A 13,711-nucleotide genomic window follows, 5' to 3' on the forward strand; every position below is an offset into this window, starting at 1 on the left:
TAAAATATATTAACCGGTTGCAGAAACATGGTTTCGAGTGTCCCTTAAGAAGTGTAAAATGAAATATTAAAAGAGTGACATCCAATTGATAGGCTTGAACTTATTTTCGTTACTGAAATTAGTTAACAGATACCATTGGAAGAAGACTTATTGTAAGAAATATGTGTTTGGCCTGTCCGCAATCGTCTCATGGTCGTCATTGGTGTTCAAACAACTTGCAGGACGTTTGCTTTCCTTATTGTGACGACTGGATGCCCAATTTCCATTTACATCATGTTTCTAAACGTTATTGTCTTGTTTCCTAGGGAACGTACTGGTGTGGCACCAACCAGGTTAAACCAAAAGATGTCGAAGTGACGAACCAAGACACTACATACTTTGAAAAGGAACCAACGGGAATGCAAGCTGGAATCTCCATAAGAAACCTCAGAAAGGTAATGAGTGAGTGAGTGAGTGAGTTGGGTTTAACGCCGTTCTTAACAGTATTTCAGTTATATCGCGGCATGTTACCTAGATGTGGGAGGAAAGCAAAAGTGATGCAGGTCTCAGACGTTTACCACGTCGGTGAAACCCACGAGCACGGGTATGGTGCTGACAAACCTAGAAACATGATAAGGGCGAACCGGGATTTGAACCCACAATTATAGGTTTCTGGCGTGCCCAAGGGACGCAGCTCTACCCGAAAGGTAATGCCAGGCATAGGTGTGTTTCATTCTAATTCATTCGTGACCACTCGTTTCTTTAAAAGAAACGCCATCCAGTTAATACGAGTTAGTCAAGAAGGGTTCGAATCCAATGGGTGGAAATATCACAAATGTCATTACTATTGCAGGTGTTTGGTCGTGGCTCAAGAAAGAAGGTAGCTGTCGACGGGATGAGTCTTAATATGTTCGAGGGTCAGATCTCTGTTCTCCTGGGTCACAACGGTGCTGGAAAAACTACAGCTATGTCTGTTCTTACAGGTACAGTAAAGATTCATGTTCATGAGGTTACGTTGCTTTAGTGTTCTTAAGTTACACAGTATTAATTACGGGTATGTTCAGGATTCATTACGCTTTGTACAGTATATTAGAATTCGCCTGTACTGCTACTCAATGCCAATGATTGGTGTGTTGGTTGATGTTGGTGTCGTGGTGACATCTCTACTCTTTCTCTGTCAGCAACATTGCACGTGTTTCTTAAACTGACCTCTTCCCGAAAAGCAGAGTAGGTTCAGACTAATCGACATACTGAATACATCAGGTTCTACTTGAGATGCTCTGTATCTGATAAATTTTGTTTGTTTGTTTGTTGATTAACGCCGCACTGAGCAATATTCCACCTATATGAGGGCGGTATGTAAATAATCGAGTCTTGACCAGACAATACAGTGACTGATATTATTAGTATCGATCGATCGAGTATTAGTATCGATCTACGCAACTGCGTTACGATGAGATTCATCAACCAAGTCATCGAACCTGACCACCTGATCCCGTTAGTCGCCTCTTACGACAAGCATAGTCGCCTTTTGCGGCAAGCATGGGTTGCTAAAGATCTTCATGGATGTATCTAATACAAATTCAAGATAATTTAGGTTTGCTGTGCCTGGAAAGTCCAGTTTAATGTCTTTATCATTCAGGATTCATCAGACCAAACCATTACCATGTCGTATTTACATTACACGGTAAACACAATCACACGGTGCTTCACGACCTGCATCGTCACGAGAAGAAGAAACAGTGAGATCCTTTGTTTGATTTTTGAAGGTTTCATCCCTGCATCTGGAGGCACGGCCATTGTGAACGGTTACGACATCAACAACGACACCCAGAGTGTCCGGCAGAGTCTCGGTCTCTGTCCTCAACACAACATCCTCTTTGACACTCTCACAGTACAGGAACACATGGAATTCTTTGCCAGCGTAAATATCATCAGACGAAAAGCCTTTCAAATATTCTATCCGCAGCAGTATAGTTTGTCTGAATATATGCGATTCCCTTATTAAGCTTACATGTGAACACAGAGCAGTGCGTGATGAACGTCAACATCGTTTCTTCTCTCTGTGTGATACACTTATAATATTATGAAATTTCACAACTTTTGAGGTACATTGGGGCATGCTCTTTCTACGATGATTTCACACAGCGTCTTGATGTGACGTTGTTTGATCAAGGTTACAGCATCCAAGCCTTCGGAAAGCTTTCAAAAACGTGTAGAGGACATTACCAACTTGGTCAATGGTAAAGATGATGTTGGATGCAATTCCCTATTTTGACTTTTACCATATGTTCCCATGTTTGTTAATAAGAACACTTGACACTTGCCGGTATAACCTAAAGGTTAGTACTACTAAATTCCACAGTTTAAGGTACGAGGAACTCCCAAATTGATGGTCAGAGTGGATTGTCAATTTGGTGAAAATCACGAGCACGGGCTCGTAAAAATATTTACATATAACAGTACATATAAGTGACATCCGTTAAGGGTTACGAGAGACTTAAAATATATCAAAGTATATACAGCATACATATATGTAAAAGGGGTATATAAAACATACTACCGGACACTAGCCATATAGAATATCTTTTCTTTACAGCTTAAGGGATGCCCGAGAAGTGACAGGGAAGCTGAGATCAAGGCAATGATCAGCCAAGTCGGCTTGGATTCCAAAAGAAACACACAGTCGCAACACCTGTCTGGAGGACAGAAGAGAAAGCTGTCCGTAGGCATTGCTCTGATTGGAGGGTCCAAGGTAAGTTGGGTCAGACAATGTCAGTTGAGTTTAACAATATCAGCTCTGACTTCGTGGTATTTACAGCAACAAAAACGTATGTATCTGTCTCGAACGCATACGTTTTGTACTATGTGGCATAACTGTTTGTTTTACTTCACTGTAATCCGTGAAGATCCGGGGTAGGATAGGTCTTCAGCAACCCATGCTTGTCGCAATAGGCGACTATTCTTGTCGTCAGAGTCGACTAACGGGATCGGGTGGTCAGGCTCGCTGACTTGGTTGATGCATGTCATCGTATCCCAATTGCGTGGATCGTGGTGAACAAAAAACTTCACATTTTTACACATCCACTTGGATGTGTTATGTTATATTATTCTCTTTATTTCGTATTCAGATCGTCATCCTGGATGAGCCGACTTCCGGCATGGATCCTGCAGCCAGAAGACAGACATGGGACATCCTCCAGAGGAACAGACAGGGTCGGACCATGCTGCTGACCACTCACTTCATGGACGAAGCTGACCTTCTGGGTGACCGCATCGCCATCATGGCAGAAGGGGTGGTCAAGTGCTGTGGGACATCATACTTCCTGAAGAAGCTGTACGGTAATATATCTTGTTATAGTAGGATTGTATTTAGTAATGAAAACTATAAAATATACCTTGATGCTGGAATTACTTTCAGTCTGCTTCAATGACATTAGGGTTCAAGGCCTCAGTAAGCTTTCAAAACGTTTTATAGCAGACATGTGGACATGTGCTACATATTTATGCTGAAAAGGACTCTGGAATTGTTTCAATTATAATGCATTGTTTAAATGATCTAGGCACCATTTGTATCTCCAGGAGCTGGCTACCACCTAGTGCTGGTGAAGGAACCCACCTGTCAGGTGGCATCAGTGACGGCAGTTGTCCAGCAACACGTCCCTACAGCAGTCATGGAGAGTGAGATCAATGCTGAACTCTCCTACTTGTTGCCTGATGACGAGTCAGCCAACTTTGCTGCTCTCTTCACGGAGATTGAAAGACGAAGTCTGGACCTGGGCATTTCCTCCTTCGGGACGACAGCAACCACGATGGAGGAGGTGTTCTTGAAGTAAGTATATATAAGAGTTTCACCACATGCAAGCATATTTGGTAATAACTGATTGTCATGATGTGTGCGCTTAGTATTTCCATGTTAAATGGCTTTTAGAAGATACTCCTACTGTGTTTTGAAATTCAAATAGTTTAGTTTTCTAGTATTTTTGTGTGAAACTCATGTTAATTATCGAATGGAATTAGTTAAGGTACCGACCATTTCATATTCTGGATTGTGTATGTGTGTGTGTGTGTCGGGGGAGGGGGTGGGGGATGTCAGGGACTTTGTTTGGAGACTTGATATGTTTACAGTGGCAAAACCAAGTATTTATTTTAATAACACCTATGACCCTAAATATTTTTGTTTACAACAAAACACCTTGCCAAAGTGGAATTTTTGTGCCAGACAAATTACTTTTTTTTCAAAAGTCTTGAGCATTGTTACCTGTTGGAACAATTTTCTGGGACAATTTGGGAGCACGGGTGGCCCAGTCGTCTAAGGCGCCGCGATTCGCTGTGCAGAGTTGCGTCCTCTGGGCACGCCAGAAACCTAGGATTGTGGGTTCAAATCCCCGTTCGCCCCGATTATGTTTCTAGGTTTGTCAGCACCATACCCCCTGCTCGTGGGTTTCACCGAAACGGTAAACGTCTGAGACCTGCATCACTTCGGGCTTTCCTCCCACATTAAGCTGACACGCCGCGATATAACTGGAATACTGTTAAAAGCGGCGTTAAACCCAACTCACTCACTGGCACAATTTATTTTTACCCCATAAAATCCAAGCCAGAAAGTTCTCCTTTCATGTAGTAGGGTAGATTAATCTCCCTAAACATTGAACTGATTGAATGTCAATGTTTGATACGACCTCAGAGTTTTACTTCTGTTAATTTGTGAAAGGAACAGAGTCATGAACTCACAATACTAATTATTTGGTAGTCTAAAATAATGAATTGAATTTGGTCAACAGAGTTGACGCGGAGCCGTCCAATTCAGAGACGGAACTGAGGGTAACAGCAAAGGTTAGCAACGTGAAAAGTGAAGGCTTCACTAACGCCGCGATGGTAGATGCTGAAGAAGAATCCAACGAGAATGGATTTGGCCTCTCGGACATGGGTTCCTATGGAGCTGTAGGTCATCGGGATCATCAGAAGCTGCTAGGTACATGATGTTGTGACCTTGATGAATGATAACTGTCAACTACAAGACAGGAAAGGAGTTATATCTATTTTGTGACCACATGTAGTCATTCTGGTCATTCGATCATCTATTATAACATAGGGCCAGAATCGTATTACCGTGGGTTCGAATCCCAGACTTACCACGATTTTGTTTCATGGTTCGTCATCACCATACCCGTGCTCATTGGTTTCACTAGGGTGTATTGCTCCTCCAACATATAGCTGACACGCCGTGAGATAACTGAAATACTGAGAGTGTTCGAAGCGATGTTAAGCCAACTCACCTACTCACATTAACAAACTAAATTGCTGCAGCCATCTACAACATCCTCTCTTCTATTTCAGCTTTTAATCGAGGGTTCAAGAAAGTGAAAGGTGTCCATCTGGAGCTATCCCGATTCAGAGGAATGTTTATGAAGAAAATGATCCTGACTCTAAGGAACAAGGTGATGACTATTATACAACTCTTCATCCCAGTTATCTTTGGAATCGCAGTCTTCGCAGCTCTTACTGCCTCAGGTTCAGGCCGGAAGGACGAGGGACCCATCACTCTAGACATGATGCAGTTTAATAAAACCATTGTTCCATACCAAAACGGTAGCCCACCAATACAGCTAACAACGGGTCTTACCAACAACTTTGTCAGCCTTTTCGAAGGAACCTCCAACAAACCCCAATGGGTTGACTTGGACACATACAAGAATATGTCTCATTACTTTTTATCCGAGGTCGGCGATGTGGGAGTGACTGTTTTTGATGTGAAATATATAATTGCTGCAGAATTTGAATCAAACACTACTGCTCGAGGTCACTACAACGGCCAACCATTCCATGCACCACCGATAATATTGTCATCTATTCTGAATGGGATCCTCAGATATTTCACATCCCCCGGTCATTCTATAACAACAACCAACTTCCCTTTACCCCAGAACCAGTCTGACAGTTCTCGAACAACTCTTGTCGCAGGGGCCGGTACTGGATTTGGGATTGCCTTCTGCTTGATGTTTGGAATGGCTTTCCTGACATCATCCTTCGTCCATTTCCTCATCAAGGAGAGGCAGGTTGGCGCGAAGCATCTTCAGGTCGTCAGTGGAGTGGGACCTTTTGTATTCTGGATGTCCAATTTGGCCTGGGACTTCATCAACTACATCATTCCGTGTCTAGGTCTCCTAATCGTGTTTGCTGCTTTCCAGTCAGAAGCCTATGCCGGGGACGGGAGACTGGGGATCATGTTCCTCATCTTTGTGGTGTACGGCTGGGCCGTACTACCTTTCATGTACGCACTGCAGTATTTATTCAAAGTTCCTGCATCTGGAATGGCCATGATCACCATTCTCAACATCGTTACAGGTATGGCGGAATTTACTTTCGGTCTATAGTTGGTTGGTTTGGTGTCTAAAGCCGCACTCAGCAACATTTCAGCTATGTGACGGCGGTCTGTAAATAATCGAGTCTGGACCAGACAATCCAGTGAATAATATCATGAGCGTCGATCCACGCAATTTTGGATCGATGACATGCATCAACCAAGTCAGCGAGCCTGACCACCCGATCCCGTTAGTCGCCTCTTACTACAAGCATAGTCGCATCTACGGCAAGCATTGGTTGCTGAAGACCTATTCTACCCCGGATCCTCACGGGTCTTCGGACTATAGAATACTACCGAACAGTTAAGGTTGTGAAAGCATATTTTGTACAACAATTTAACCAATTTCAAGAGACACCTTATGTAAAAGTATTCTGGTACTGAGTGAGTGAATGAGTGAAAAAGTTTGGCTTCACGCCGGTTTTAGCAATATTCCAGTAATATAACGGCAGGGGACACCAGAAATGGGCTTCATACATTGTACCCATGTCGGGAATCGAACCCGGGTCTTCGGCGTGACGGGCGAACGCTTTCACCACTAGGCTACCCGACCGCCCCTTCCAATGTCACAGGAAGGAATTGTGTCCCTCACCCGAGCCCGCGCGTGGTGATTAATCTGTTCATATCTTTTTACCAAAGATAGAACCCACTGGATTCACACTCTCTCTCAGGTGGCACCATTATCTGTATCTCCAGGGTTTGTATTTCGGTAAACCTACACTTAGCCCTGGATCCATTCACGAGGTTTTCGCGATCTTAAATTAACTGGCCTTTATTATCATTTTACCGACCAATCAAAGCAAATCAAGGCGGGTAATTTGAGATTGCGAGAACCACGGAAATGGATCCAGTAGGTTTGCCAGAAATGCGAGACCCGTGAAGATTAGGTCTTCAGCAACCCATGCTTGCCGTAAAAGGCGAGTATGCTTTTCGTCAGATGCGACTAACGGGATCGGGTGGTTAGGCTCGCTGACTCGGTTGATGCATGTCATCGTTTACCAATTGTGCGGATCGATGCTCATGATATCAATCACTGAATTGTGTGATACGCCATTACATAACAGTAATACTGTTCAAACCGGCGTTAATCCCAACTCACTCACTCACCCCCTCTCTCTCTCGTTGTGTTGTAGGAATGTTCAGCGTGATGATCACATTCCTCCTGACCATGTTCAGGGCGGGCGCGGTGCTGGGAGTCCTGGACTGGATATTCACAGTCTTGTTACCTCACCACGCCTTCGGCATGACCTTCTTTGAAATGTATATCAACTACAATAACCACGAATTCTGCATCGAACAAAACTACATAGAAGAGTGTGCGTTAGGAGCAGTGATGTCTTGCTGCAAAGGTAATTTCAAATTACTTCAAAACGTCCCGACCAGAGAATTATCTGCCTCGAATATCCGCCCAAACAGATTCCATTGGGCGTGAAAGGCAAAATAGTGCTGGAAATTATATGAAAGGAAACTCCGTGATGACACCAGGTGTTCGCGAACAAAGGTAAGCAGGTCCTGCTCTAGCACCCGCCTCTCACAAGTTGCCGCCATTTTCACTGTCTCCATGAAACGCACTCTTATAGCTAAGAGTTACTGCAAATCTTGATTCCATCCCCGAAAAAAAATTGTCCATTGTTTGAAATCCTTTTCCATGAGGATAAGTAAAGCTATGACGTTCACCACAATAATAACTGACGCCACAAAAACGAGAATTAGAAATGTTTCTTCTAACGTAAGTGTTTCCGACATTTAAAAAACGTGTTACCGTTGTGGTTGTGTGGATGCAAAGAGGATATAGCAACTAAATTCAGCTGCAACATGGGTTACTTCCCTTTGTTTAGAGCACGTGAAGAATAATTCCTGAATAATAACACCGATAAGGTGCCTTGTACTATTAAATCAGGAAGAGTAGCTTCCCTTGCACTATTAAACCAGGAAGAGTAGCTTCCCTTTGACCGTGGACCACAAATGCAAGGGGAGAATGTAAGATTACCAAAATAATGCATTTTATAAATTAATAATAAAATTTGTTGCCTAACGCCGCACAACTCCTGCCTTGCGATGGCGGCCTGCAAACAATCTGGAGTGTGGATCTTTATCGCGTCAGTCGTACCCTATCTGCTCCAGCACGTAACCAAATACCCGAGTCCCATACATGTACAGTACATGTGACCAGTTCGCGCAAATGCCATTGTTCACTTTCGACTCCGTCTCGGCGTCTGTGTTTAGAACTGGAGCTCGAGGTTCATGCACCTGCACTGCTGTTTTCAGTGTCTGTAAAGGAGGACATCACCTGTACGTTTGTTTGTTATGATATGTCCTTCGTTCAAGGTTGTTTGATCAAACAATTACTGTTGCGATGCTCAGTAATACATATAATGGTCATGTTATTTGAAGCCTTGTCAGTGGGAACATAGGAGTCCGTATCTAAAAATAGACGCCCTCATGCATATTCATGACCATCTCCACGGGCTCGCGTGTGGAGATGGTCATGAATATGCATGAGGGCGTCTATTTTTAGATACTGACTCATGTGGTGAAGTTCAAAATTTTCATGTCGGGCTGTCAGACTTTGGATGACAGTTGTTTTCGTTTGTGCACATTCTACCAATAACAACATCAAGGACTGGCTTAAGTCACTCCGAGAGACAGTTTTACCTTCTCTGTTGGTCTATATTGAGGCATTTTTTTTACATTTTAGTTGTGATCCCAATTGTTTGCATTCTTTATGATATTTTGGTCCATATTTGATTAATTTTGTTTTGTTTTTTTTGTTTAACGCCGGATTCAGCAATATTCCAGCTATATGACGGCGGTCTGTAAATAATCGAGGCCGGACCAGAAAATCCAATGGTTGACACCATATGAGCATCGATCCAAGCAATTTGGATACAATGACATGCATCAACCATGACAGCGAGCGAAACCAACAAACAAATCATTCAAAGACGAAAACATCTCAGTTTCATTCAGTAATAACAACGTCTACATCTTAACTTGATACGGGCGTCAGACCATCAGTCTTTAAATGCACACATGTCACAAGATAACTTCTTTGATAGGCATTTAGAAGTCGGAGTACTAAGTAAGGATAAGAATTTATGGATGAACAACTTCTTTATTACAAGTAAGAGCGTCGTTTCGGTGTAGGTTCTAACACCGTTATCAAACAAGTGATATACAGAGTATGGTTGACATACAATATGTATATATACAAGTAGGAGGCAATGATTATACAGTAGAGCCAATATCAGATGTAGTTATACTGGAGTGGAGAAGCCTGTTACGTACACACAAGGGTAGTAACGACAATCATCGGTGAATCAGTGACTAAAACAAGATACTATCCCGCGGATCAGAACAGAACAGAAGTTTAGAACAGAACAGAACAGAAGTTTATTACTCATGAATCACGTATTGTGATATACAGCATACAATATACATATTTATATTTACAGACGTGTATCAGTGTGCATAAACATAAAGTAATTACAAAAATAGTATATACAGCAATTGAATTATTACTTAAAAAGTTGTAAACCATCCTTTAAGTATTTCGCCAGCGTTATAACAAGAGGTTTGTAGGAGCAAACCATAAGCTGGTTAAATTTTTCAATAGTGGGATACTTACAATAATAACTCGGGAGATATTTATTTCTTAATTCATGAAGTGATGGACATTGTAGAAGAAAGTGGAATTCGTCTCCAATATAACTGTTGCATAATGTACAGAACCTGTGATCTTTATTAACATTGAACTATCTTCCCTTTTCAATTGGTAATCGGTGATTAGCTGTTCTAAATTTGACTATCCACTTCGCTAAGTTGTATGGCGATGCTTATCTTTGAACATTGTGTAGTATTTACCCTTGGAAGATAAGTAGCAGTTTCATTCCATTTTTGATAAAAGTTATCTAACAAGATGGCTTTAGTATTTGCCTTTAACCAAGTTAAACTGGGGAAGGACTGGGTGTCCCAAATCCAATTCAAACCAACCTTATACAAAATATCTCTTACTGTTGTTAACCATACAAAATGTATATTATTTGTGGAATTAATATGAAAAAGACGTCGATACATTCTACTGGACAATTTTTCAGAATTTAATATGATCTTTCCCCCAAATGCAATCATTCTGACTTTTATTTGAATTTCTAGAGGATACCTTCCAAGCTCACCGTAAACCATGTTGTCGGGCGTGGATTGCTTTAATCTAAAGATAAATTTGCAAAATTTTAAGTGAACACGATCGGAGGATCCTGTTTCACAACACAAGCTGCGCACATTAATCAATACTTATCGGAGCGTCGCATGTTTGACTAGTCAGGACAAGCTGACCTTACCGACCGATTTATGAACACACCACTGAACTCGTCAAGCTATCGACAAAGCTCCTGTGACTCATCGCGCACTAACTATACACTGGGGTTGTGTTTCAAATACTCAAATCTTGCATGACCGAGTGGTCCACTGAGCCTCACTTTTCTCTCGGGAAATTCATGAAAAAGTACACTTTTCTCACAACCCGGTATCTCGACGTACGGGATTTTAGGTGAGGTGAAATTGGGTTTAACGTCGCGTCCAAGATTATTGCACTTATATAGGGAGGAGCATGCACGTGTGTGTGTGTGTGTGTGTGTGTGTGTGTGTGTGTGTGTGTGTGCTTGTACTAGTCCGGACTGATGCCGATTTATAGTGCTAGCACACTGAGATACCATGCCGCAGTTTAACACGAATACCCCACTCGGACACAGTATACTGACCCTGAGCCGACCTGTCCTTGTTTTAGCCCCTTAATGCCGAGCACCAGACAGGGTAACAACAAGTACCATCTTTTAACGTCTTTTGGTATGACGCGGCCGGAGATCGAACCCCGAACCTTCCGCTCTCCGGGCGGACGCTCTACCACTAGACCACGGAGGCGGTCCGTATGGGATTTTAAGGATGATGGTGATGCATATGTGTGTTTAAAATAACCAGTGTTCGTTTTTTAACGCAGCAGTATAAATTGTTTATCACAGGCTGAAGATAAGCATGATAGTTTCTGTAACTCGGACATAATCCTGAGTGTGCTAAGTTCGAGACAGGAACGAAAGAGATGGTGACGTCACTTCCGAAATGAAGCTATAGAAGTGACTAGAGTTTTACGCCGCTTTGAGCAATATTGCAGGAATAGCACTGCGGGGGACACCAGTAAATAGGCTTCACACAGTGTATCAATGTGGGGGACTAGAACCCGGGTCTTCGGCATGACGAGCCAACGCTTTAACCACTACCGCAATGCCCCTCGAACCTATTGTGGTGAATAGGTCCCTGGTATTTGTCATTATGACTCGACCCGTGAAGATCCGTGGTAGAATAGGACTTCAGCAACCCATGCTTGCTGTAAAAGGCGACTACGCTTGTCGTGAGAGACGACGAACGGGATCGGGTGGTCAGGCTCGCTGACCTGGTTGAAGCATGTCGTATCCCAATTGCGTGGATTCATCCTCAGGTTGTCAGTCACTGGATTGTCTGGTCCAGACTTGATTATAAACTGCCGTCATATAGCTGGGATATTGCTGAGTGCGGCGTTAAACTACAAACCTAACAAAACAAAACCATTATGACTCGCTCGTGTTGTATAACACTGAATAATCGTCAAGATATTGAGTGAGTTGCGTTTAACGCCGCTTTAAACAGTCTTCCAGTTACATCATGGCGTGTTATTTTAATGTGGGAGGAAAGCCCGAACTGATGCAGGTCTTAGAGTTTACCACTTCTGTGAAACCCACGAGCACGGGTATGGTGCTGACAAACCTAGAAACATAATAAGGGCGAACCGGGATTCGAACCCACAATCATAGGTTTATGGCGTGCCCAAAGGACGTAACTCTGCACATCGAATTGCCGCGCATTAGACGACTAGGGCACCCGTACCCCCTCATGAAGAAGGCAAGTGACGTTTTATATTATATTTATGACTTGTAGCTCGGGGAGGTGTCAGATTCAGATACCCTTTTGGTTTTTACTTTCAGATACCTGCGGCAACAACTGTTTGGTATTTTCAGACAATTTTCTTCAGTGGGAATTGCCAGGAATTGGACGCTTCATATTCATGCTGGTCCTACATGGATTCTTTTACATGTCTGTCATTTTAATGATTGACTACCAAATTCCGCAGAAGATTGCGTATTGCAGTGGGCGACACGATGTGCAGGAGGACGGGGAACAGTATATCGAAGGTCTATTTCCGGAAGACAGTGACGTGTCTACTGAGCGCCGACGCATCAATAGCATAGACCCAGCTTCCGGTTCCTCTGATGCTATTGTCCTGAAGAATCTGTACAAGAGATTCGGGGAAGTTGTGGCCGTAGATCATCTGAATATTGGCATAGCCGAGAAGGAGTGTTTTGGTCTGCTGGGTCAGAATGGTGCCGGGAAGACGACAACGTTCAGGATGATGACGGGAGAAGTGATGGTGACGGGTGGAAATGCCTTTCTGTGGAAACATGATGTTAGGAATCAGTCTAAGAAGGTACTTTCGGTCAACATTGTAATAAATACCATGATCAGTCTTTATTATTGACAATTCAGTGTTTACACGGTGTATATTTTGTCCATGTTTAGTTATTTCCAAAGTTACAGCAACGCTAATTGCAGTCAGGTATTGTGAAAAATTATTCTAGCTGTGGTTCTTATAGTCATGACTTATTATCTTGTAATAAGCTCTGGGTGCTTGTTTAAAGCCACGTCTCGTTTAGGGATTTTCAAGGCACATTACTGCGGGACATGAAGCATTGGTTTAACACATTGTTCATTTTCGGGCCAGCGCTTAAACAATTAGGCTACCATAGCAATATCTCAGACACACCAGTGGTTTAAAGCACGATCCTTTAGGACATAGCCAGGATCCATATTCAGATGGTTTGATCTTTAGTTAATTGGTTCGTATGGCAATCATGGGTTCCTTTAAAGCATTGAATCCTTATCCTTGACTACAGGTGCAGGAGAACATGGGCTACTGTCCCCAGTTTGATGCCCTGATTGACCAGATGACAGGACGAGAGACCCTCGCCATGTACGCCCGGCTACGTGGTGTTCCGGAGGGCAGCGTCTCCGACGTGTGCACCAAACTGCTGGACATCATGATGCTGCACAGCTATGCAGACATTCCAACACAGGAATACAGGTATGTAAACTGGCGTTTCCGTTACGTGGCATGTACCGGCTATTGCCCGGAACAAATATGACTTGGTTTGGAAAGTTCCGGTAGACACACGGAGTAGTTTGGTCCGACTGGGCCATATGCTTCAAAGGCATGGCGACCGCATGGAGAAGGTCAGTTTCGTAAAATGTACTCGTCGAAATGAACTGACCGACCAAATACTA

At 43.0% G+C, this 13,711-nt stretch overlaps 1 protein-coding gene across 1 annotated transcript in view; it reads left to right on the top strand.

Moving 5' to 3' along the window:
* LOC139444835 (phospholipid-transporting ATPase ABCA3-like) overlaps positions 1–13,711 on the top strand; it is a 28,587-nt gene that overhangs the window by 11,112 nt on the left and 3,764 nt on the right. The window contains exons 7-17 of the mRNA XM_071225814.1: positions 306–434; positions 833–962; positions 1,749–1,903; positions 2,579–2,734; positions 3,111–3,321; positions 3,562–3,811; positions 4,764–4,954; positions 5,320–6,327; positions 7,477–7,692; positions 12,358–12,857; positions 13,324–13,511. Coding sequence (XP_071081915.1) covers positions 306–434; positions 833–962; positions 1,749–1,903; positions 2,579–2,734; positions 3,111–3,321; positions 3,562–3,811; positions 4,764–4,954; positions 5,320–6,327; positions 7,477–7,692; positions 12,358–12,857; positions 13,324–13,511 — 3,134 coding nt within the window. The remainder of the gene's footprint in view (positions 1–305; positions 435–832; positions 963–1,748; positions 1,904–2,578; positions 2,735–3,110; positions 3,322–3,561; positions 3,812–4,763; positions 4,955–5,319; positions 6,328–7,476; positions 7,693–12,357; positions 12,858–13,323; positions 13,512–13,711) is intronic.

The sequence above is a fragment of the Haliotis cracherodii genome, unplaced genomic scaffold (assembly GCF_022045235.1).
Source record: "Haliotis cracherodii isolate W230 unplaced genomic scaffold, xgHalCrac1.p SCAF_6, whole genome shotgun sequence".
In the NCBI taxonomy this organism is placed as follows: domain Eukaryota; kingdom Metazoa; phylum Mollusca; class Gastropoda; order Lepetellida; family Haliotidae; genus Haliotis; species Haliotis cracherodii.